Here is a 27,282-nt window from a genome sequence, read left to right on the forward strand (position 1 = left end):
GTATTTAATTATCATCCAACCACTGATTTTTAAATTGACAGGATCTGGATTTTAAATCCAAAATCTAGAGTGCTATGTATAATTATCCAAAGAGCTGAGATGATTTAAGTGCTTGGATAGGCGAACTTTACAGCATAAAAATCATTACCACCTAAGTTCCAACACAGTGGGTTTACATCTTACAATTTGGGGAAATATCAAAGTTTAACTAAATGCAAATTAAACTGAAATAGGAAGAAACTTACCAAGTACAAGGAATATCCACCAAAGCCAATACTGTCCGTTGAAATATCCAGTAAAATAATCAGAAAACTATGGAGCGAACATAAATATATTAACCATATTTATGTACCTGAATTTGAAAATCATAGATTAGCCTCAATTTCAGAATGATGTGCCTCAAATAATCTCTAGCACTTAAAACAACACAAAGAGAAAAAAAATGCTTAATACATTATGGAATACACACACAATTACTTAATACATTATGTAATACATACATAATTACTTGAGGGAAAAAACTCTTTAAAATCTTTTATACAATAACTAACAAACTTACAGAAAATATTTTAGACACAAAAATCAATTTCAAGATGCTTGTAAGAAAGAAAGGTAAATTCTATGTATCTGAAAATCCAACTTTCTCATTAAAGAGTTCACATGTCAGTTCTTTTTTCATAATCTCTCAAAGCCACAACGACTATCCCAAACACACTACAGCAACCCGCTGCTTTAGATATTAACACCAAAAGCCACATTAGTTTAATCTTATCAGATGGGGATGTTCAGCTGACCTCTAAAAAGAAGAGCTTTTGACCTTCTGTACACCCCCTACTGTTAATCACTGCCAAGAATACTAGGCACATAAAGACCCCCAACTCATTAGACTCTTTTTATTTTCAAACTAGATGCTCCAGTCTTCAGTTCCCAACAGTGAGCTGAGAACAGCTAAATGAACCTTGAAGTGGCATTTCAACAGTTCCTACTAGTGACCAACCACAGTAGACAGTTTTATATGCTCTGTGAAATGAGAGTATGAATAGGCAGATGGGAAGGCAGAGTTTCACGACACTGAACACAGGTATATCTTCCTTGATTAGACTCTGGACATCATGATTTTAATTATTTAATTTTTTTTTTTAAATTAAGCTCATTCTCTTCAGAGTTACTTCAGATAATTCTTCCCTACTACCCTCCAGCACCTAAAGAGTGCTCCAAATACTAGTTTTTTGAACGTAATGTATCCTAGTCTAAAAACCATTAAAAATTATGTTTTTTTATCTACTGTTTCCATTGTCTCCATACTGAATCTGACTGAACTAAAAATGATTTTGTCAAATGGAGACTTGCCCTTCAATCTGAAATTAGAAGTATCTATCTCCAACTTTTTTTGGTAATTATTTCCAGCTATGCATTGGTACTTTCCAAAAAAGCATTTTTTAAAATCCTATAGGTTTGGTAATAACCAAAACGCTTATAAATTATAAATAATGTCCTATGGGTTTTAGAGTCTATATGAACAAAAAGAAATAAAGAAGCAAATCAATACATTTAACTAATTTTTAAATATACTGTAGAATATATTTAATAAATAATACTAACTGGCAAGAGACAACCAGAAAAGACCATCATCATTCTTCAGCAAAAATATTTACCAGAGCTAGTCTTTATTTACTTCTGGGTGAAAAATAAAATTACCTTCACCTTGAAGTCAAAGAGAGACTTTGTGAAGTTCACTACATAAAAAGGATAAACTAATAAGCTTTTGAAGTCATTACTGAATGAGCAAAAATGTATACCAACAGTCCCAGGGCTAAGCCAAGTTCGTTTTTTTGTTTTTTGTTTTTTTTAATGAATAATCCATCATGTTGACTAGCCAATCAATGCAAAACTCAAATTTTGGAAAATAAATTAACTGACAACAGGAATTTATCTAATTTTATTTTATTAATGTAATATAAGCATTTTATTGTTTACATCCTACTTTTAGAAAGAGTTGTTAGTTTTTAACAAAACACATATGCATTTTCAAACAAATAATAAAAGGATCAAAAGCCCTAGACAGAAATAATACCAGAACTGGCTAAAGAGATTTACGTTAAATCTGAGGCTCATGGCAACACAGAAACAAAAACAAAAGCTGCAGTAGGATTTATAAATTACTTATTGTCTAATAAAATAAAACATCAGGCTTTGAGAAGAAACCGTTTGTCTCAGCACTGAGCTCCACAGGGAATTTACTGCCTGGAACATTATAATAAAAGTCAACATGCAGTGTCATAGAGGCAGTTACAGAACCAGGAGAACAGATACTGAATTGGGACCAAGTTAGATTCTAATCCACATACAAACTATGGGATGTGAAGCAAGTTAATAGACTTTTTTTAATTCTTAGCTTCATCATCAATAAAACGGCTGCACTGTCATAAGCATCACTGATACAGGTAGTGGGTCAAGAATTTGATGTTGGTAATAAATTCTGCTTGGAACATAGTAAGTACTCAATGAATGGCAGCTATTATTACTTTATACAAAAGATCTTTAAAATGCTTGTATCAATTCTCAGTATACACTAAAAGCATAACATTAACCTTAACTCAGTAGCAATGTAATCAGGATCTCACAACCCTGAGATCAAGAGTCACATGCTCTTCTGACTGAGCCAGCCAGGTACCCCTCAGTAGCGCTATTATAAAGGGAAACTAAACACTCCTGGTGCTCAAACTTGATGCTAGTATATACCTTAGAAAACTTTGAGAACCCAATGTCTTTGAATTTAAGTTTCCCACTTCATCACATTAACTGGAGTTAATTACTAGATAATCAACCCCCTCTCAAGTAGGGGTACTGTGGGAGAATTAGATGCTAATACCCTTAAGGCGAAGGTTGCATATAATGGACTAGACTACCTTCTTTATAAATTTAGAATACACAAAGTAAATTTAGGAGAATTGAAAAAACAGTCCTCAAATCATTTTGTGTTCTGTGACTAAGATGAGAAATTCTATTTGAATAAAAGTAATTAATTCTATTACTAACATAACCATAACCAATGGACATATCTAACTTCAACTCTTGAGGTTTTTCTAGTAATAACTTATGCAAGGGCAGGGATCATCTCTTTATATTTATATGCTCCATAACACCCTAACAGATTTCTGCTCATAGTGGGAATCCACTCTACATTTTTTGAAATGAAATTAGAAAAAGAATCTTCCAGGGGGCTGTTCTTACAGTGGCTCTAGTTTTAATCGTCTTAGAAGAAGCCATGCAATAGGTCTTACCCAAGAATCAACTGATTAATAACCAAAACCTTAATCTGGTCTGAACAGAGACAAGGTCTGATAAGATTACTGAAACTCTAGGAAGTAATAAGTTTAAAAATAATGCAGAAACACATTAAATCCAGTTTTAATGTTTTTAATCCATTTGATGATGTAGGTGCATAACTTAAGTGTCTGAAGCACTTAAGAGAAGCTGTTTTAGTATGTGACTCTACTGAATATTTTAGGAGTACGTGACTCATTCAATTAGAAATCAATGTTTAATACTACATGGCAATGAGGAAGAATGAAATCTGGCCATTTGTAGCAACGTGGATGGAACTTGAGGGTGTTATGCTTAGTGAAGTAAGTCAGGCACAGAAGGACAGATATCATATGTTTTTACTCATATGTGGAACAGGAGAGACTTAACAGAGGACCATGGGAGAGGGGAAGGGCAAAAAAATAGTTAAGAAGGGAGGGAGGCAAACCATAAGAGGCTTTTAAATACGGAGAACAAACTGAAGGTTGATGGGGTTAGGAGAGAGGGGGAAGGGGTGGATGGGCTGGAAGAGGGCACTTGTTTGGATGAGCACTGGGTGTTATATGGTAACCAACTTGACAATAAACTATAAATTAAAAAAAAAAAGAAATCAATGTTTAAATGACTATGATTTGTAGAAGTTATACAATTTATCAATTGTGTAATAGCATTTAAATGTGTGGGTTACTTTTAAGAAAACTTTTATTAAAACAATAAATAAAGGCATTCTTGATCATTCTCCTAGGCCTTATCCTAAAGAAACTAGGGAAAAGGCTTTGTAAAAAGGAGCCTAAAGGAGCCTTCAAAAGGCAAAGGTAAAGAGCTGGGGTAAGCTATGCTAACAACACTACTTACTGCGGGTGGAATGGTTACAGAAAATTACTATGGAATAAGCTGTTATGATGGGAGAACAGAAAAGACTTGCCATTATCTCCCTATACACCATCTCATATATGGTAAGAAATAGACAGAGGGTGAATCCCAGGAACAGTAGAGAAATGAAAAGAAAGGCTGAGAAGGAACATAAGGGAAAAACGTGAATTCTGATAGTTACCTCAAAGCCCACAGTTTACTTTGAGTTCTTAATACTACTCACCCTCCTCCCAAAAAGAGTGAGAAAATAACTAAATCCATGATAATTTTACTAACCGATAGAAATTTTTATGTTTTGACTGATCACAATAGTCATAGACATAGTTTACTGAGCACATTTGTGCAGTGACTGGGCAAATGCTTTAATCATATCACCTCTAAACCTCACACAAATCCTGAAAGGCAGCTGTTACCAACCCATTAATGAAGAAACTAATGCTCAGAACAATTTAAAAATTTAAGGTTAGAACACTGATATAAATAAGACTCAAACTCAACCTTTTCTGTTTTCAAAGCTCTTTCCACGTAGTAACAAGCTTTCATTTAATAAACTTACAAAATGTTCACCCCACAGAAATCACTATAATAATACGTATAAAAGATAAGAATAAGTCTCAAAATAATTGAATTCCTATATACAAAATAAACATTCATGAACCATAGACAGAATTTCATATACTTTAATTTTAGAGATAAAAGTAATACACACTATCACAACACTCACCCTAACGATAAGGATCCATTTGATCAATGAAAGTCCAAATCCACATATGGCACCATACCTTCCAGCTATGGTATTGGTGATACAGAAGGATAAACAAAATCCAAGCCAGTTGAAAATAAATGCCACTATAAGGAAGAGAAATAAAAATTTCCTTTAAAGACCACATTTTGGAAACAAATCAAGAGAGACATAATATTAACACTACTATACTGCACAATGGAAATTACAATCCCCTTTGTTTTGACTCTGTACCAATTAAGTCTTCTTTACAGACTCTAGTTTACCTTTTGCAAATGTATCAGTTATTTACCATACATTAACAAAGAGGTAAGCCTGGTTTCTTGTCAGTTTGGCCAAGAGGAATCAATTCTTTAAAATTTATCACTAATTGGTTAAACTGCATTTTTAAACCAGCTAATAAACCAATTCACAAGGTAGCTCTCATGCAATCCCACCCAAGAATCCCAGGTTAAACAATCAACCAACAAAACTGGATTTTTTAAAAAGTAATATTAAAAATGAGCCACATAATTATAAAAGTATTTCCAGAGAAGATATTAGTCACTTCCTCTTCCTCCTACCTAACAAAACGTGTTTATCTCCCTCCTGAAGAATCCACCACCTATAGGGTCTTTATTTTAGGGAAGGCTGGACCCCATACTTAATCCCAAAAGGTGAACCCTGAGTAGTCTGGGGGTTTAAAAAAAAAAAAAAAATCACAGGAGCCAAACTCCCTGCCAATTTTTTTTTTTAAATAGGATTTCTGAAAAGCATTCCTCGGTTCTTAAAAACACATCAAGGAGATGAAGAATGGAAGATAGTTAAATAAGAGTGGCTCTAAAGGGGCACCTGGGTGGCTCAGTTGGTTACGCATCCAACTTCGGCTCAGGGCATGATCTCACGGTTCGTGGGTTCAAGCCCCGCGTCGGGCTCTGTGCTGACAGCTAGCTCAGAGCCTGGAGCCTGTTTCAGTCTGTATCTCCCTCTCTCTGACCCTCCCCTGCTCACGCTGTCTCTCTCTCTCTCTCTCAGAAATAAACATTAAAAAAAAAAAAAAAAAAAGAGTGGCTCTAAATTGATGACTTGAAGCTGAGTGATAGAGATTGATTACCTTCTTGCCTAGGTTATGAATTTCCACTAGGTATAAAGAGATAGATTTTTTTTTTAAGTACTCCTTTCCCCCGGATGTCAAGCTTGGATGTGATACCTGGAACCACTGCAGGGATCTTGCTATCAGCCTGAGGATGAACCCCTAAGTCCAAATGGGCGAGAGAATGGAGAAAATCCAACAGAAGCAGAGCTGCAATACTGACACTTGCTGCAGCTGAGATCTGCTTGTTCATGGATTTTCTGTTTTGTGAGATAATCTCCTAACTATTTAAAATTGTTGAATGAGGTTTTCTATTACTTGTAGCAGAAACCATTCTGACACAGGTCCTTAAGATATAATCAGAGTGCCCTGTGTACAAGACAGTAACATTATCAAAATAATAACAGTAACAATAATCAAACTACAGATCAATTTGAACAGAACTTTGGTCCTGTTCAGTGCCCATCCTCCTACCTCAAATATCTCCACCCAACTCTCAGGGTAAACAAAGTAAATTACTTACAGAAATGCTGACTTTTTCAGAATTCTGAAGACCCAGAGGAAACATTTTAGGATAAGTTTAAATGAAACAGCTATTTCTTCAAAGCAATTTCCCTACTCCTGTAATTTCTTCCTTCCTAATGCGTACTGGAACTTCTTTCTCCGAATGCTTTCTTGATCATTTATGGTAAGCTGTGTTATATGTATGGTACAATAGTCAGGCAAATGAATTTTGAAATAAGAGACCTGTGTTTGAGTCACAGTGAACTCACTCACTAGATAAATGACTTTGGCCTCACTGCTGACTTTGGTGAGCCACAGTTCTCTGACCTGTAGTACTACTTCACAACGCTGATAAATGGATTAAATGAGACAATGAATTTAAAGAGTTTAACACAGTACAGAACCTGGCACCTGGTGATAGCTAAAGAAGTGTTAGCCATTATTACTACCCATACAAGATGGTCTCTCTACAGAATAGGTTGCATCTCTGCTCCCACCCCCCAAAAAATAAAATTCAGGTGACACTACTGGAAATAACTCTTGTTCACACTCCACCTTTTCTTTTTTGTAAACCCAGATACTGTTCAGTACTTTTCTGTCCTCTACATCTGTGTTATCCAGTGCCACCAGACACACTGCTTCTTCCACTTGCTCCAGGGACCTACCCTGCTCTACACAGGGGGATATTTAAACTTCAATTAATTAAAACCACATGAAATTTAAAATTTAGTCCCTCAATCACACTAGCCATATTTCAAGTGCTCAATGGTCACATCTGGCTTGTAGCTGCCATACTGGACAACAGAGATACAGAATATTTCCATCATCATAGAATATACTATTAGACATAGCTATTCTACATCTGATTGGTTAATATTTGTGTTATCTATGGACAAAGCATGCAACAGCTTTGTCTATTTAAAATAAAGAATTTGCATAAATAAATAGCAGTAGAGATCTCAACCTATGTGCCATATGTGTGCTAAGACAGACTAGATAGTTACTCTCCTCTTCCTCAGTGTGTGGGTGAGGTCTGGGGCACGAGACAGACTGCCAGCAGCCCTTAGCAACTTATTACTTTATCCCAGTGTGCGTATTACTATATCCCAGTGATGCCCCAGTCTATCATTTTATAAGCATGTCATGTAGTTAAAACACAGGAAGCACTGATGGAGAAAATACAAAATAGCAAAATATTCCAAAAGTTCATTTTTGCTCTGAGCATGTGTACGTTTAGTTTGGGAGAAAATTAATTCAAACATTGTTTTCTTCAAAATCAGATTTACCAGTATCTACTATACATACCACTGTACCCACACCAGAACTAAGATCCAAAAAACAAAAAAGTACCTACTGAGTCATCATGTTTTCTTTCTGCTCTCTGCCAGCAGCAGGGATTCCTATAAGCTGTGCTCATGCAATGTAATGTATTATGGACTGAACCATGTCTCCTTAAATCCCTAGCCCTCAGTGCAACTGAATTTAGAGATAGGGCGTTTATGGAGGTAATTAAGGAAATAAGGGTAGAGCCCTAATCCATTAGGACTGGTGACCTTATAGTAAGAGGAAGAACACCAGAGAGCTCTCTCTTTCCACACAGGTAGAAAAGAGACCATGTGAGACACAGCAAGAAGACCGCTGTCCACAGACAGGAAGAGAACCCCTCACCAGAAACCGAATTTTCCAGCACTCTGATCTTAGACTTCCAAAACCATGAGAAAATAAATTTCCACTGTTTAAGCCACCCAGATTTTGTTACAGCAGCTCTAAAACACTAATACATAACTTTATCCATCTGTAACTGATTTAAGCACTGGGAAACAAAGTTGGGAACTACTTGAATGTGGACACATTCAGTTTTTAAAATTTTTTAATGTTTATTTTATTTTTGAGACAGAGAGAACACAAGCAGGGTAGGGGCAGAGAGAGGCAGGGACATAGGATCTGTAGCAGGCTCTGTGCTCACAGCAGAAAGCCCTATGTGGGGCTTGGACTCGCAAACCACAAGATCATGACCGGAGCCAAAGTCAGAATCTTAACTCTCACCCAGGGCCCCAATAGATTCACTTTTTATGGTCCTTGGCCTATAATATACGAAGTAAAGCTGAACAGGTCTTAAAAGTACAGAAATGGCAGAAGCATTCAATTATGAATCCTCTATGACATGTCTGAATTGGCAAAAAAGAAAATAAACAGGAGCACCTGGGTGGCTCAGTCGGTTAAGCACCCGACTTTGGCTGAGGTCATGATCTCACGGTTCATGGTTCTGAGCCCTGCGTTGGGCTCTGTGCTGACAGCTCAGAGCCTGGAGCCTCCTTCAAATTCTGTTGTCTCCCTCTCTCTCTGCCCCTCCTCTGCTCATGCTCTGTCTCTCTCTGTCTCTCATAAAAAGTTAAAAAAAAAAAAAAAGAAACATACACTAAACCTTAAGTGCGTAAAATCAATAAAAGAAACATGTAGTAGAGGCAGGTGAATGTAACATATCTAAGAAAAAAGAGAAGAACACTTTCCTTTCAGCTTTACTTCATTTGTGCCATGAAACCTAAGACAAAACAAGAAGCTTAAAAGGCACAGGGCACCTAGTCCCCACACAGCAAGGCCCACCATGGAATCCAAAGAAGCAACAGGCTTCTATAACGTATATTCCTTAGGAAAAAGTTAAGATTTGGGGGGAGCAAGCAGCTAGGAAGCAGGGCAATTATGTAAGTAAAGTTAGTACAGAGTGCAAAATGTTGCTCCAATTACACTTTCCACAGTCACATTCACAGTGCCCTTCTTTGTATGAAAGTGAATCAGACAGGTTAGTGACATTTAAAAGAAGGCTGCCAATCAGTTTAAATCATGTAAAAGGTAAATTCTCAATTAAGGATGTGGAAGGAGAACATTACTGCTACCTTCACCTAACAGGACTCTATAATTTATAACATTTCACTTATTTTAACTTATTTGATCTTCTCATTACCCTTTTAAGAAGGGCAAGGTCAGAATTAATTCCATTTTACAGAAGGACAAATTGATACCTCTAGCAGCAAAGTGCCACATAAACTCACAAAGCAAGTAAGAGGTATAGGTAGGATAGGAGCACCCAAGACTTTCACATCTTATCTCCCGTGATCTCTTTCTTGCATGTACCTCCCATCTACAGAAAGAGGGTAGCAGGACAGCCTAGAAAGCAATATTGTACACTACAGTTACCCATTCATAAGAGTTTACTTTTAAATTTCCAAAAGCCAAAAAGATGCTTATTAATTACAAGGGAAAAACTTTATAGTGAAGAAAGCTGGCAGACACCACCTTAAGCTGATGAGAACTGACATCACCAGTACTAAATGTAACTAGATCACTGCCTCCTGATATGACCCACTGAGAATGGCACATCATATCTACGGTATTTGTACAGCAACTGGGTGAATGCTTTAATCGTATCACCTCTAAACCTCACGAAAATCTGGAAAGGCAGCTATTAACAGCCCATTATGAAGAAACTTATACCCAAAACAACTTAAAACTTAAAGTTAGAACAATTGATATAAATAAGACTCAAACCTGATTTTTTCTGTTGTCAAGCTCTTTCCATGTTGTAACAAGCTCTCACTTAATAAAGTTACAAAACTTTATTCACACCACACCACAGATCATTACAGTAAGTATAAAAGGTAAGAATAAATCTTAGAAGCAAAGTTTTCTAAACAGAGTCCATTACATTCTTAAGCATTACAGTTTAAGGTCATTTCCAGACTATCAATTATCAAATGAATTAAAACTTAATTTCTAGCTTTTAACTAACAAATAACTGACTTCCATTCCATTCTCTTAAGAAGTCTGTTAAACAAGCAAGTTAAGCATGTATGAGTATGAGACATTTTGCTGTGATACTTCAAGGGATTATGAAAAGCAAAAGTTTTCAAGGGATGCATATATTTCTTTCCTTACATTTTCTGAACATGAACATGCAATTATTTTACCAAATTTATGTGTAAACTTTTAAGAGACTGAAAAATGTATGTTGAAACAGAGAAGGCAAGAATTAAGCCACTAAAAAGTTTTACCTGAAACATTCTTATTGATATTCACTAATTTTTATTCAGACAACTTATATTACTTGAAATGCTTAAGCTATAAACCATATTAAAGAAAATCTATTCTGACAACCAATAAGCGTCGGTGAGGATGTGGAGAAAAAAGAACGATCACACACTACCGGTAGGAATGCAAACAGTGCAGCCACGGTGGAAAACTATATGGAAATTCCTTGGAAAGTTAAAAACAGACCTATCCTACGATCCAGTAATCACACTACTGAGTCTGTACCCAAACAATATAAAAACATTAATTCAAGGGGCGCCTGGGTGGCCGAGTTGGTTGGGCGTCCGACTTCACCTGAGGTCATGATCTCACGCATTGTGGGTTCAAGCCCTGCATCGGGCTCTGTGCTGGCAGCTAGCTTCAAGCCTGGAGCCTGCTTCAGATTCTGTGTTTCCCTCTCTCTCTGACTCTCCCCTGCTCACACTGTCTGTCTGTCTGTCTCTCTCTCAGAAATAAATAAAACATTAAATTTTTTTTAATTTAAGAAAAGAACACTAATTCAAAAGGACATATGCACCCCTATGCTTATTTCAGCATTATTTACAATAGCAATAATTTACATTTTGAAAACAGCCCATGTGTCTATTGATAGATGAATGGATAAAAAAGATGTGTGTGTACACACACACATACAGAGTAATATTATTCAGCCACAAAAAAAAAAAAAAAAAAATGAAATCTCGGGGCGCCTGGGTGGCTCAGTTGGTTAAATGTCCAACTTCGGCTCAGGTCATGATCTCACGGCTCGTGGGTTTGCGCCCCGCAATGGGCTCTGTGCCAACAGCTCAGAACTTGAAGCATGCTTTGTATTCTGTGTCTCCTTTACTCTCTGCCCTTCCCTGCTTGCACTCTGTTTCTCAAAAACAGATAAATGTTTTTTAAAAAAATGAAACCTTGCCATTTGCAACAACATGGATGGAGCTAGAGAGTATAATGCTAGGTAAAAAAAAGTCACAAAAAGACAAATACCATATAATATCACTCGTGGAATTTAAGAAACAAATAAGCAAAGGAAAAAGAGAGAGAAACAAAGCAAGAAACAGACTCTTAACTATAGAGAACAAGCTGATGGTTACCAGACCGGGGTGGGAAGAATGGGTGAAATAGATGATGGGGATTAAAGAGGGTACTTAGGATGAGTACTGAGAATGTACAGAACTGCTGAATCACTATACTGTACACCTGAAACCAATGAAACACTATGTATGTTTACTGAAATTAAACTTAAAAACTTAAAAAATTGTTAAATCTACGGTTTCTGAACCATAGAAATAGGAATAGAACAGTTACTAGACAACAGCTACTACTATTAAACAGCTGAGGAAGCATGAAAAGTATACCAAATTGCAATCTGAAGAACAGCCACTAGATGGTAGTGATTACAAATAAATCTATGCTTACCAAAGCAAGTAAGTTCAAACACTGGCCTACAGCCTACCAGAAAAAAATGTATTAGGAAATGAAGTCTGAAAATAATATACAATTTTACTCTTTCAATATTGGAGCAGTACTTGCAGAAGAGGATGCATAAAAAAATAAGGTGTAAAGACATTCCTTAGTAAACATGTAGTAAAAGCAGGTGATTTACACTAAATATATTAAATATATTTATACTAATTAATATACCATCACAGGCCAAATAAGGTCAACCACATGTCTAGGTTACCAAACACAACGCTGTTATGTCAACAAAATGTTTTCAAATCTAAAAGAAAAATAAAGGTTAAAAAGAAGATAGTAGGGTTAAGTGAAATCTAGAAATAGAGAAATAATCACTAAGCTCTGAGTCAAATAATTAGATGGTATTAAATCATGTTTTTATTCCTAAGAAACTGGTATTTATACTACAAATAGTACAACTAATTTAAATTCTCTTTTCCAATTAAGATTTTTTAAAGTTTTAACCATTAAAGAAATTAATATTTACCCTACCCTTAGCAAAGTATGTGGAGAGACTTAATAATAAAGGTTTACCAGTTAAACTAAAACTAAGAAAAAAGCCAAAGTTTACTAGACTAAGTACAAGACAGTAGTTATTTGTAGCCAAAGTGTCTCTCTGTTGTACCTAACATTGTATCTAACTATAAATTTTAACTAAAACCACTGCATATACATTAGCTGGTTGCCAAGCATAACATAAGTTATGAAATTTGAAGAGAAAATGTAACTACCTTCCCACTCACCTACCCATTTCTGAGTGGTTATCTACTTCTATTCTTCAGCAGGTGAAATGAAAGAAAGGAAGCAAGAAATCATTTCAAAATGGAGGATTCATGATTTCCCAGACTCAAAAGTAACTCAGCTCAAGAAGTATTTTCCATTTTTAAATTTGAATATGATACTTTAAATAAGTAAACTATTCCTCAGGTTTTTTTTTAATCAAAATAAACTTTATACTTAAAAGGAATTAAATAAGGGGGCACCTAGGTGGCTCAGTTGGTTAAAAGGAATTAAATAAGCATTCTATAAAAGCTTGGTCATTTAACCAGGTTGAGAGTAGAAGTTCACCATATTCACAGTCTAAGAAATTTACTTACATGAATATAGGATTTCCAAAACTTAATTTTAGCAATTAATTCAAGTGTCATAATATTTGTACTTTGTATACTTATGCCAATCCCTGTATTAGGAACTGAAGTAATAAGACTATAACACAGTCTTCCCTCAAAGTACAAAGTATACTTTATAAGTTCAGATATTAAACTAAGAATTCTGCAATATATTAAAAAATCTTACTTAGGTTTCTGGTCTTCTAATTACTTACCATTGCCCACAAAGACGACAAACCTGCATTCTTTTGTATCTCGAATGACATTATTCCAGTTGCCCCGAATATTTCCTTTCCCAACCCTTCTTTCTTGCTTTTTAAAGACACTCAAATGGAAGTCTTCTGCCCCAAAAGCAGAAGTTATAGCTTCATTCTGCATGGTCCTACATCACGGCATGAACTTGTGACATTTCTCATGCAAAAACATTTGGATTAAATATGCTTATATAACTCTATGCAGTCAACATCTAGCATAATGACTGCAATACACAGCTGTAAGTGTGTACTAATTTCTAGGATTTGTACTGTCTCATATGATCACATATCAGAAACAATTTATATTTTACATTAATTAGACACACAGTAACAGTATTTCCCTTTCTTTACTATCTAAATTACTTTAAACACACATGCAGCCAGTATACCCAAAAAACAATCTGGAAATGAAAAATCACTTACTGAAAAACGCCAGCATGAAAATCCCATCATTACCCACTCTGAGCTGGTCTGCATCACTACAGTCATCTCTTGGTTGACACTCTTCCTCCTGAATCTGGAAAACATGTAACATTAGAACGGCTCACTAAAAACTAGCTACAACTTTATTATCTTAAGTATAAAGATAAAAATTTAAATAAAATCAAATGTCCTCAGTTTGTTGAACAGACAAAATGTTATAACGAGTACAATATCTGGCACACAGTAAGTATTCAAACAGATTAGCAACAATTAATTTTTCATGGGCACCCTTGAAAAGGGTTAAACAAAAAAGATAAAAACTGAACAGTGGATTAATGAAAATGATAACAAGAAAGATGTGACTGACGCTGCATTTGCATCTAATGGGAAAGAGGAATTTCATGATAACGGTGGAGTCTAAATTATATCACCTCTATAGCTGGCAGTTTGGCAATATTTATCAAAAATAAAAATGTACAACCCACAACTATATGGTCAATTAATCTTTGACGAAACATTAAAGAATATCCAGTGGGGAAAAAAAACAGTCTCTTTAACAAATGCTGGTGGGAAAAATGGACAGCAACATGCAGAAGAATGAAACTGGACTAGTTTCTTATACCATACACAAAAATAATTCAAAATGGATGAAAAACTAAAATATGAGACCTGCAATCATTAAAATCCTAGAGGAAAATCCAGGCAGTATAAGCTGTAGCAACTTCTTACTAGATGTGTTTCTCCTGAGGCCCAGAAAACTATTGGGACTTGATCAAAATAAAAAGCTTCTGGGCTGCCTGGGTGGCTCAGTCAGTTAAGCATTCGACATCAGCTCAGGTCAGGATCTCTCAGTTCAGGAGTCTGAGCCCCAGGTAGGGCTCTGTGCTGACAGCTGAGAACCTGGAGCTTGTTTAGCATTCTGTGTCTCCCTTTCTCTGCCCTTGGCCCATTCATGTTCTGTCTCTCTCTCAAAAACAAATATTTAAAAAAAGTTTTTTAAATAAGTAAATAGGGGTGCCTGGGTGGCTCAGTCAGTTAAGGGTCCCACTTCAGCTCAGGTCATGATCTCATGGCTCGTAAGTCCAAGCCCCACATCAGGCTCTGTGCTAACCGTTCAGAGCCTGGAGCCTGCTTCAGATTGTGTTTCCCTCTCTCTGCGTCTCCCCTGCTCATGCTCTCTCTCTCAAAAATAAACAAACAAAAATAAATAACTTCTGCACAGTGAAGGAAACAACAAAACTAAAAGGCAAACTACGGAATGGGGAAGATACTTGCAAGTGACATATCTAATAAAGGGTTAGGTCCAAAATGTATAAAGACCTTATAAAACTCAACACCCCAAAAATGAATAATCCTATTAAAAGATGGGCAGAAAACACAAATAGATATTTTTTCAAAGACACCTAGATAGCCAAAAGACACATGAAAATACTCAACATACGTCATCATCAGGGAAATGCAAATGAAAACTACAATGAGATACCACCTTACACCTGTCAGAATGGCTAAAGTCAACAACACAAGAAACAACAGGTGTTGGAGAGGCTGTGGAGAAAACAAAAGCCTCCTGCGGTATTGGTGGGAATGTAAACTGGTGCAGCCACTCTGGAAAACAGTATGGATGAAGGTTCCTCAAAAAGTTAAAAACAGAAATAACTCTACGATCCAGCAACTGCACTACTAGGTATTTACCCAAAGAATACAAATATACTAATTCAAAGGGAGACCTGCACCTCGATGTTTATACTAGCATTATCTAGAAAAGCCAAACTATGAAAACAGCCAAAGTGTCCACTGATTGACGAATGGATAAAGAAGACGTGGTACATACATACAATGAAATAGTACTTGGCCATAAAATAGAATGAAACCTTGCCCTTTGCAGCGATGTGGATGTGATGTGGAGCTAAAGAGTATTTTGCTAAGCAAAATAAGTCAGAAAAGACAAATATCACATGATTTCACTCATATGTGAAATTTAAGAAACAAAGCAAAAGATCATAGGGAAAAAGAGAGAGAGAAACCAAGAAACAGAGAACTTAACTACAGAGAACTGATGGTTACCAGAGAGGCAGGGGATGGGTCAAAAAGGTGATGGGGATCAAGGAGGGCACCTGTGATGAGCACCAGGTGTTTTATGGAAGTGTTGAATCACTAAACTGTACACCTGAAACTAATACTATATGTTAACTGGAACTGAAATAAAAACTTTTAAAAAAGAAAAAAATGTGCCCACACACCCTTTGACTAAGCAATTCTTGAAATGTACTGTACAAATTTACTTATTATATTCCCAATTATAAGAAATGAGGTATTAAAGGTAATTTGCTGCAGTAATGTTAATAAGAGCAAAAGATTAGATACGATCTAAACGCCCATCAACAGTGGACTCTTGTCAGGAGATAATTCTCCATGAGTCCTTCATGTTTCTATACGTCTTCCAGGTAGAGGCAATGGTGGCCCTTCTGTACTATCTTTTCAAGGATGTTTACACTGCAGACGGCTCTGGAAGAGAGCAATCATGTCATTCCCCAAGGCAGAGATGTGGGCATGTTTAGTGACCGTTAGAAAATACTGGGTTCACTAAACTCAAGGTTCCACACTGTGTGTGGAAACATTACGTGGCCCTCTTTGTATTCCCAGTGGGAACTGAGGCTCAGGAGGCTGGTCAAGAAACTGCTCATATGTTCACAGCAGTCTCACTACATACACTGCCAAAAGAAAAAGACTTTGAAAACCATATTGCTCATCATTTGGGCCAAAAAATCCCTAACGTATTCTGCCATCACGTATCATAGAAAATCCAGTGACTGGCAATGACTAAGTACACAATAATAAAATTTTGTATAATTTCAAGTTACTTCAAGAAATAAACATTAAAGCCCAGTGTAAGCCCCCCCAAAACCAGTCAGATGATAGCAAGAATATAAACATTTCATATTCTTTCTAAATATCAGTCCAGAGATTATCACACATCATTTTTAAAAAGACAGAAAACATATGTGCAAAGATATCTTTTACAATATTAACAATGGAAAACACAGACACATCAACACACATTTCAAAATAATCTGTCTACCAGAAGATTGAGTACTAAATTACAGTAGTATAACTGATTCCATGGAATTTCACGCCATCATTAAAACAGAAACATTTATATAAAATGCTTAAAAAATAGAAGAGGCTCTCTAATAATTTCTATTACATGAAACAAAGATTTATAAATCCCAAAACTGGTAAAGGACACCAATATATTTTAAAATGAAAAGCTATAAAGAGAACAAGTGTGGTATTTCTTCTTCCTAATTTCTCACATTGTTAATTTTTAAAAAGCATTCTTCAACTTAATAAATTATAATTTATTAAATACCAAATATGTGCCAGATAATAGCGAGGTGCCAGAAAAGATTAATAGTGAGGTGTAAACACAAGGTCCTCATCCTGGAGTGCCTCACAATTTATAAAGTGCTAGTCTGTGTGTCAAAAGACACATTACTGACAAACTGTAAAACAAGGTACAAAAAAGCAAACGCTACCCACTATTAGGTTATAAGATAAGACTACCTGGTGAATAAGCCATGTTCTAAAAGCTGCAAGTGAATTCTCTGAATTCAAATAATTTCCATAAAAATATTGAAAATGAGTAGTTCACTTCTATAAATCTATTTAATCATCCCATAATTAACATGCAATACTACACATTAGAAACAAGAAACAGTAGACAACCGTATTGTTTCCAGGTCTCCTGGCTACTACCTATGTTCTCCCAAAAAGCATGGATTTAAGAAATAAGCTTTCAACTCACCCAGGTGAGATTCATTTATAACTGAATGCATACTCAAATGCTGATCAGACCAGTCTCTATCCAAATCAGGTATAGAAACACATACTCAATCGACTTGGCAGAAAAGAGGCAGGTGCTGGAGCACTGGGTTAGAAACTGATAAATTTTTAAGAGTTTTTATACAAGAAACTATGTAAAGTCTCTTCTGTTCAATTATATTTTGCATTCCATGAAATTTTCCACAATCTTCACAAGCTACAGTTACAATGGTATCAGAAGCAGATGAAAACAGAAAACGTTTCCTTATGGACATGTTCCAGTTCAGTCTGGGATCACAGTACTTTCTAAACCAGTACTGAAATTATGACAGGAAAAGGCTGGAACAGTAACACTTCAGAGTTTTCTCTCCAAAAAGTTAGATCACGTTTCTGCTTTCCCCACAGAGAGCAAGACAAGGCTTGCCTCTCTCTTTTGAGAGTTCTTATTGTGTGCAAGTTAGGGCAGCAGAGGTCCCAAGTTGTTTAACATCCTTTTAAGGACCTTTGCCATTTCCAAGGTCTCTAGGGAGACACTCCTTGAGAAAAGGAGTTACAGTCCTGGTTTAAGGAGAGTGCCTGCATGTGCACAATGCATGGACAGCCATGTATGTGCTAAGCAACCTGGAGCTGATTTTGATAGAAACCCCACACTCTACACATCTATGCTCCTTCTCTATGATTCCCTCCTCCAAGTATCAAAAACCCTTACTGACAGCTATATTTATGCCACTGTCTTAACAAAGACTTGCTTTCCCCCTCAGAAGGAAAAGGCATAAATAATAAATTTGAGGCTTACTGTCTTTACTTATGTGCCCAAAGCTATTTATGTTGACATTTGAGTCTCTGTGTTGGAGTACGGGAGCAGGAGCAGGCATGGAAAGTGCTGTACTGGTGAAAGAAACCCATCCAGGAAAAAAAACACTCCCGCATCAAATACTCTGCTCCCTGGGCTCTGGCCTGATGGCAGCAGGACAATGCTGTACACAGAGCACCTTTCTCTCCCTCCGTCCCTCACCTCATTCTAGCTTTCTGTGTAAATGTAAGTTTGGGTGTCTTTTCCTGAAAAAAAATGGGATGAATCTAGGACACTGAAATAATACCCATCTCTAATGTCTGAAGCAAGAAAAAAGGGCAACAAACTCCAGCCTGCAGCCACGCTGAAATGAAATAACTTCCACGTTTTGCTGGACTGCAGAATTGCACACATGCATCTTGTTGACTGTCCACTACTGAGACAGCCCCTCCTTTACCACAACAAGAAGTAACATTCATATGTATCACTGACTCTCTTACTGAGACAGGAAGGGGAGAAAGGGCAGGTGGAATCCTTGACCATCATTCTAAAATTCTAGTGTGAGACGTGTTAAAGTGCCAAAAAATATAAAAAAGTTAATTGACAAACATAATTTGAAGGCCTTGTAACTTATTTCTCTGTGTTTTTTAATCTACACTGAGTTCATTCGGAGTCACTATCTGGCTATGCTAATATACACAAATGAGTAGGAAAAAAAGATGCTTTATGATTTGTAGTTATGGACCACAAAATCTAAACTATATAAAGAGGGAAATAAGGACATCAACAGTGAAGAGGTCAATGGGATGGGGTAACTAAAGTGAGAAGTCAGAGGATACAGGGGTAAAAGTCAGCACATGAGAGGAGAGAAATCAAGATTTAGGAAACATATTGGTAAAGACAAGGGCTAGGATGTCCACAAACTAAGATGGAGTATAGGAGGAAGATCAATAGAAATAAATAGAAACAGAAACAGAAATGGTGGAGAAGGTGGATTTAACTAGGAGAATGCCAATTTCACCAAAAAAATGACAACACACATTAAGTGGTAGTAGAGAAAATACTAAAAAAGAATCTACACGCACAAACACTGTTAGAGAACTATTTTTGATAGAATGTACTCAGAATAACGAGACGACATTCTCAAAAGGAAGCAATCAGATCGCCTTACTCTCTGAGCTGTTTCTGCTGCTGCAGCCGCCATGGCGGCAGCCTTCGCCTTCTCGGCTTCATCGTATGTAGGAAGGGAGGTAGCAACACTGTAGGGAGGTGGCACGGGATAAAACTCACTGTAAACTTCTGAATCTGAAGAAAGGGATTAAAAAAGGACAACCATTAAAACAAACTATTTAATAAAATTTTTATAGTCAAAAACAATTTAATAATTTACAATAGGCTACTAAAGACTATTACTGCTACTTGAGGTCTTATTTTATAAGCTACGTAATATATGTTACTAATACTATCATATATATTAGTTTAGTCTCATATCTACTATAAAGGGAAAAGCCTGATAAATGTCATCTAAAAGCTGATACAGAAAACAAAAATATCATGAATGAAATTCTGAAAATCTGGATAAGAGAAGGGAGGTGAGAAACTCCTCACATGTGAGCATCCGTTCTGCCTACTGCTATGCTCAAAGAATTTAATTTACCTGCTCATCATCTCATAGCCTAAAAGTAGAAGTTTTAGGAATAATATCCGGAAGTATCAGGAATAATATAAGAAATAATTTAATATGCCACTTCTATAGACATTAATCTTAGCAACAACACTCAAGTTCAGAAAAGTTAAGAAATTTGCCCAGTATTACACAACCAATCAGTGGCAGAACCCAGGGATTTCCTAATTACCAATATTTGCTCTCATAATGTGAGGGTCATTTTTTTTCTTGTCAGTTTTAGCAACTGTCCAAATCTCTTCAGCAAGCTCAGTATTTCTCTTTGCTAAAAAAGATTGGTGATTTTTAGCTTTTTTACTCTTCTCCCTCTCATTTTTTTCCATATCTATCTAGTTTTAGATTTTCTTTTTATGAATTTTTCCCTCCCCAATTTTTAAATGATTTCTAAAATATGCTCTTCAGAAATATAACACAGTAGCAAGTGCAGAGTGCTAATTTTATTTTATTTTTTAAAGTTTATTTATTTATTTAGAGAGTGATAGAGAGCAAGCGGGGGAGGGGGCAGAGAGAGAAGGAGAGAGAATCCCAAGCAGGCTTTGCACTGCTGACAGAGATCCCAATTCAAGTCTCATGAACCTGTGATATCATGACCTAAGCCAAAACCAAGAGTCGGACACTTAACCAAATGACCTACCCAGGCGTTCCACAGAGTGCTAATTTTAAAAGAACCTCCATCACTTATCACCAACCTCAGCAGTACAAGTAACACTGATTAGACTTATGCTACCATCACTGCCATGAAAATCAGGTAGACTCTCAAAGTTGTCCACACCCCAATGTGGGACATCACTTTTGTGATTTCCTTGATTATAACTATAGTATCTGTACATTTTCTATACTGGTTTATAATTTTCTCTATCAGAATTTTTTGCATTTCCAACATGAAAACAAGTTTCACTCTAGCAATACTTTTCCTTCTGTATTTTAATATATACTGGTTTTAAAATAAGATTTTTATTTTTTTAATGTTTATTTATTTCTGAGACAGAGACAGAGACAGAGAGAGAGAGCAAGCAGGGGAGGGTCAGAGAGAGAGGTAGATACAGAATCTGAAACAGGATCCAGACATTGAGCTGTCAGCACAGAGCCCGATGCAGAGTTCAAACCCACGAACCATGAGATCATGACCTGAGACAAAGTCGGACGCTTAACCGACTGAACCACCCAAGCACCCCTTAAAATAAATTTTTTAAATGCTATCAATAAGAGCTAAGGATCTGAAACTAGGAAATTTTTAATCCAATGACGGATAATGCTAGTAACAGCATAATACTGAGTGTTATCCACTCAAATGGTACAAGGGTCATAAATTCTTAGAAATGACTTATTTTTCAGATGTAAAAACACCACACACGGTCAAGAAAATCGATTTCCTTAGTTCTGAAGAGTAGGATAGAAGCAAAATTTAAGTGAAAGCAATGATTATGAATTTTAAGGCAGTAACATTAAAATTACAAATCTAAAAACTGGAACTATGACATACATTATCCAAGAAGATGATATAGTTTACATTAACACCAGATATGTAATTTTTGAAAAGTTTTAACTCCCATGAAAGGCAAAATGAAAGTAACAAATGGAAATGCAAATTGGGAAAGAGCACTACTATAGCTTTAACTTACACTAGTTAATTTTACTTATGTTTTGTCTGTCCTTTAAGGCAGCGGATCTTAATCAGAAAATTTAAAGTCTGGGGAGCTCCAGTCCTAGCTGCTCATCTTAAGTTGTGAGACCTTAAGCAAATCACTTAAGCATGTTATGAAGCTCTACTTTCTCATCCATAAAACTGACTTAGTAAGGCTATCACTTGCTGTTATATGACAGGATTTAAGAGTAGTCAAGAGGACTCTGTAAACTGTGAAGCATTATATAAATGTCAACTTTTATTACTGATGGTGCTCAGTTCTATAAGACCAGCCATAAAGTGACCTACTGAAGAACATAATCTCCACAGAAAACTGGTACTGTTCATACTTAAAAGAAGCTGAAAAAAAAAACCAGTATCAATGGTTTTCATTAAAGAGAAGTCAAACTTCTAGAATTACTCAGTTCTTGTGCTCAACTACAGTCATGAAAGGCCTTTTAGTACAAGTGTGAAAATAAAAGAGACCAGAAGTCACACAGATTATAAGAATAACTGACGAACACCTAGGTAGCAGGGTCAACTTGTCTTACAACTGAAATTTATCTAACCTCTAAAAATGACATGATCTGTTGGGCACGTGCATGGCCTAGTTGGTTAAGCATCTGACTTAATTTTGGCTCAGGTCATGATCTCACGGTTGCGAGATCAAGCCCCGCATCTGGCTCCACACTGGAGCCTGCGTGGGATGCTTTCTCCCTCTCTCTCTGCCCCTTCCCCACTAATGCCGTCTCTCTTTCAAAATAAACAAACTTAAAAAAAATGACACGCTCCAATATCAAAACTATTCTAGAGCACAGGAAAATGACAAGCTTCTCAATTCATGCTATGTTGCTTCCATAATATTAATACTAAAACCATAAAGACAGTACAAGAGGTAAAGATCCCACTAATAAAACTGTAAAACTTTTGGGAAAAAAACATTAACAAATCTAAATCCAGAAAGGATTAGAACATGGTGACAATTTATTCTATGAATACAGAAATGGATTGGTTTAAAAAGAAATCTATTTTTTTTAATTTTTTAATGTTTTATTTTATTTCTGAGAGAGAGAGACAACATGAGCAGGGGAGGGTCAGAGAGAGAAGGAGACACAGAATCAGAAGTAGGCTCCAGGCTCTGGGCTAGCTGTCAGCACAGAGCCCGCCACGGGGCTCGAACCCACGAGCTGTGAGATCATGACCTGAGTCGAAGTCGGACGCTCAACCGACTGAGCCACCCAGGCGCCCCTAAAAAGAAATCTATTAATAAAATATTTCATTATATCAAAAATTAAACAGAGAAAAAAACATAGTTCTGTGATAAGGACCCAATAAGATGACTTCAAGGTTTCTGGGCTAGTGGAGCCATTTACCGAAGTGAAGACAACTGTCCAGGAAAAGGTTCAGAGATGGAGGAAGAGGCCATAGACAGTTATAAAGGTACTGAAACTTTCTTTATTCTTTCAAACTCGTCCTGTCAAGAGGTGGAGATTAATTCCTCAATTGTCTTGAAAAAGACTAATTAACTTAGTGACTCACTTCTAACAAACCAAGTGTGGCAGATGTGACACTGTGTGACTTCTGTGGTAATGCCATGACAGGTGACACAGCTTCTATCTGGATTCAGAATGCCTATTCTTGGAACTCAGCCTCCATTCAATGAGGAAGCCCAGGCCACAACAAGAGGTCACGTATAGGTGTCCTGGCCAACAGTCCCAGCTGAGGCCCTAGGGAAAGCTTCCATCAGCTGCCAAATACATATATAAGGAAGCCTCAAGATGACTCCAGCTCCATGTCACCAAAAGCTGGTAACCACATGAGATGCTGGGAGACAACTGTATGACTGAGCCTAGCCAACCTGAAAAACCATGAGAACTAGTAACACTAAATGATTGTTACTTTACTCTGTTCGGTTTGTGGTAGCTTGTTATACAGCCACGGCAATGGTGACCGCCACAAAAAAACCTGCAAATTCAATCTTAGCATCTTCCATCATTTAAACACAGGCAAAGCATCAGGAAAATAACTCATTCTCTTTCTTCAAGACTACCATCATAGATTTTTTTTTTTTTTTTTTTTTACCTAGAATCTAGAATAGCAAATTCATTGCACTATATTCTGGAAAGCTGTGGAATAATGAAAAAAAAATTTAGCCCAAAATAAATTTAGCTAGCGCCAATCCAGCTGTTAAATACTGTGGCCAAAGACAAATAAAACTGATATAAATCAATATAAAAACTGACCATCAAACTAGGTACTAAACAAGAATAGTGATCAAATAAATATTATATACAAATAAAAGGAGTAAGCATTTACAATTAGTGAGAATGCCTTCATAAGTTCATTTTCAGTAATTGCATAAAATTGTAAATGAAAAAAGTAAATAATTTGATCTTTTTACACAACCTGTATGGTATAGATAAAATCTGTAGAAACAGAAATGGTAACAAGAGAAAGTCAGCAGAAGTTTGTGAAGTATTAATATTAATTACAGAATAAGAAATAAGAAAGATGAAATACTCTAGTGGAAGGGTCTACTAAACATTAAAATGTTTCTTATAATGGGTTTAAAAAATGTTTCCTAATGAATACATAAAATACTTAGAGGTTATTTACAATCATATACAAAAGTATATTTAAAAATTTATATGTTTATTTTTGAGAGAGTGCAAGCAGGGGAGGGGCAGAGAGAGAAGGGGATAAAGGATCCAAGCAAGCTCTGCACTGATAGCAGGAAGCTCCCTGCGGGACTCAAACTCATGAACCATGAGATCATGACCTGAGCCAAAGTCAGATGTTCAACCGATTGAACTACTCAGACACCCTAAATTTTTTTTTTAATTACATAACGATTAACTCCAAGAAACAACAAGTGTTTGCAAAGATGTAGAGAAAAAGGAACTCTCATGCACTGCTGGGGGAATGCAAACTGGTTCAGCCACTGTGAAAAACAGTATAGAAGTTTAAAAAGTCAAAAATAGGGATGCCTGGGAGGCTCAGGTCATGATCTCACCGTTCATGGGTTTGAGCCCCACATCAGGAGCTGTGCTGACAACTTAGAGCCTGGAGCCTGCTTCAGATTCTGTGTCTTCCTCTCTCTGCCCCTCCCCTGCTCGTGCTCACTCTCACTCAAAAGTAAAAATAAAAAAAAAATTTTTTAATGTTTTTTATCTATTTCTGAGAGAGAGAGAGAGAGAGAGACAGCGTGAGCAAGGGAGGGTCAAAGAGAGAGGGAGACACAGAATCTGAAGCAGGCTCCAGGCTCTGAGCTAGCTGTCAGCACAGCGCCCGACGTGGGGCTCAAACCCACAAACCGTGAGATCATGACCTGAGCAGAAATCAGATGCTTAACCGTCTGAGCCCCCAAAAGAAATTTTTAAAAGTCAAAAATAGAATGAACCTATGATGAAGTAATCTCACTACTGGGTATTTACCCAAAGAATATGAAAACATTAATTTGAAAGGATGCATGTGCTCTGTGTTTATGGTAGCATTATTTACAACACCCAAATAGCCAAATTATAGAAGAAGCCCTAGTGTCCACTGGTAGATGTAAGGATACAGAAGATATAGTGTGAATATATATAATGGAATGTTATTCAGCTTTTTAAAAAAAAGAATGAAGTCTTGCCATTTGCAACATCATGGATGGAGCTAGAGTGTATAATGCTAAGTGAAATAAGTCAGAGACACACAAATACCATCTGATTTTATTCATATGTGAAACTTAAGAAACAAATGAACAAAGGAAAGAAAACAGAGACAAACCAAAAATGAAACTATTAACCATAGACAACAAACAAATGGTTATCAGAAGGACCTGAGCAGAGGCATGAGTGAAATAGGTGAAGGGGATTAAGAGTACAAGTATCGGGGCGCCTGGGTGGCTTAGTCGGTTAAGCGTCCGACTTTCGCTTAGGTCATGATCTCGCGGTTTGTGGGTTCGAGCCCCACGTCGGGCTCTGTGCTCACTGCCAGCTCAGAGCCTGGAGCCTGTTTCAGAGTCTGTATCTCCCTCTCTCTCTGACCCTCCCTTGCTCACACTGTCTCTCTCTCTCTCCTAGAAATAAATAAAAATATTAAAAAAAAAAAAAAAGAGTACAAGTATCATGAAGAGCACTGAAATGTAGAGAACTACAAAATCACTATATTGTACACCTGACATTCATATAACACTGTATGTTAACTGTACTGGAATGAAAGTAAAGAATAAAAAAAAAATTATGTAATTAGCTTAGCATTACTGGGAAAACACAAACTGTGGCCAGAGAAATTGAGGGCAGTTCTTTAGAATGACCTGAAAGGATAAGATGAACAGTAAGAAGCAGGAACTACCGTCATATGTCCAGAGATTACTACCATGCATATGTGATAACATTATGTATACACTTCACCTCTGTTCACACATAGCACATTCCTACTCACACGGCATCAATAATACTTTGATATACGACTATGTAAGTAGATATACACAAGTACAAATATATAAAAATATGTATATGTAAATACACCTATATATCTATATATGCGTATGTGTATGTATACAAATTTATGTGTATATACGATTTATTTGTTTCTTCCAAAAGTAATATGCTACTGTTGGAAATAGATTTTAATAAACATAAGAAAGTTTATACTTATAACTTTTTTTGAAAACAAAAATATGAGGCAAGTAATATATAAGTAAATATTTTACAAACTGAACTTGGGAAAACATTTTCTTTAAAAAAATCATAAAACCAATAAGCCTCTAACTAAACTCAATAATTACACAAAACCATACTAGTTTAAAAAAAAAGGAGATATTAAAAGCATTACTTGTCGTTTCATCTAAAAACAATACCTGAAGTTGTAGGTACTTCCACAGTAATACTACTATAAGGTGGAGGAGAAGTGTCAGTTTCAGGTACTGATGTAGAAGGAGCAGTCTGTGGTGTTGAGTTTGAAGTTGATGGTTGCTCTATAGCAGATGACTCTGAATTATCCTCTTCATTGTGAAGCTAAGAGAACAAGGAAAAAGAAGACAATCATGTAATTCTGATTATTATTTTTTAAAAAATTTAAGCTAATTTTCAAAGACTGTTTTAGACAAAGGATCACTTTTTAGCTAAAAACAAAGTAAAATAACATTTAAAAAGATGAACAAAATTTGTAAGAGACCTAAGCAGTCATTAAAAAATTTATATTTTTGGTAGTTTCTTTACAATAAAAATGAGGTTCAGATTAAGAATTTATAAAGAAAAAAAATCATGACTACAAATACATTCAAATCCATTCAATCCTACAGTTAATACTGTCTACCATGTATTAATTGCTATAAAGAAAACAACTAATATAACCACAATACCATTTCTATTACACTAGTATCTAGAATAACTGAAAATGTAACTTGAATTAGTAAAATAAAATGAAATAATTTATAACCATTTTAAAAATGCAGAATACTTCTAAGGAGGTTTTCTCAAGTACCAGAAGAATTACTTATAAAGCAAGATGAATCAGTGTGTATATAAAATCCTGGAAGATGCTCTTCAACACAACAAACTACTG

At 36.1% G+C, this 27,282-nt stretch overlaps 1 protein-coding gene and 1 long non-coding RNA gene across 3 annotated transcripts in view; one reads left to right on the forward strand and one right to left on the reverse strand.

Moving 5' to 3' along the window:
• Positions 1-27,282, forward strand: part of LOC120247507 — a 73,536-nt gene that overhangs the window by 32,912 nt on the left and 13,342 nt on the right. The gene's annotated exons all lie outside the window — the stretch shown is intronic.
• NDFIP2 (Nedd4 family interacting protein 2) overlaps positions 1-27,282 on the reverse strand; it is a 63,678-nt gene that overhangs the window by 6,745 nt on the left and 29,651 nt on the right. Inside the window, exons 2-6 of the mRNA XM_039255455.1 lie at positions 26,576-26,732; positions 19,596-19,729; positions 13,810-13,903; positions 4,904-5,028; positions 246-312 (exon numbers count right to left, since the gene is read on the reverse strand). Coding sequence (XP_039111386.1) covers positions 246-312; positions 4,904-5,028; positions 13,810-13,903; positions 19,596-19,729; positions 26,576-26,732 — 577 coding nt within the window. The remainder of the gene's footprint in view (positions 1-245; positions 313-4,903; positions 5,029-13,809; positions 13,904-19,595; positions 19,730-26,575; positions 26,733-27,282) is intronic.

Source organism: Hyaena hyaena, unplaced genomic scaffold, assembly GCF_003009895.1.
Source record: "Hyaena hyaena isolate Hyena2069 unplaced genomic scaffold, ASM300989v1 scaffold_527, whole genome shotgun sequence".
Classification (NCBI taxonomy): Eukaryota; Metazoa; Chordata; class Mammalia; order Carnivora; family Hyaenidae; genus Hyaena; species Hyaena hyaena.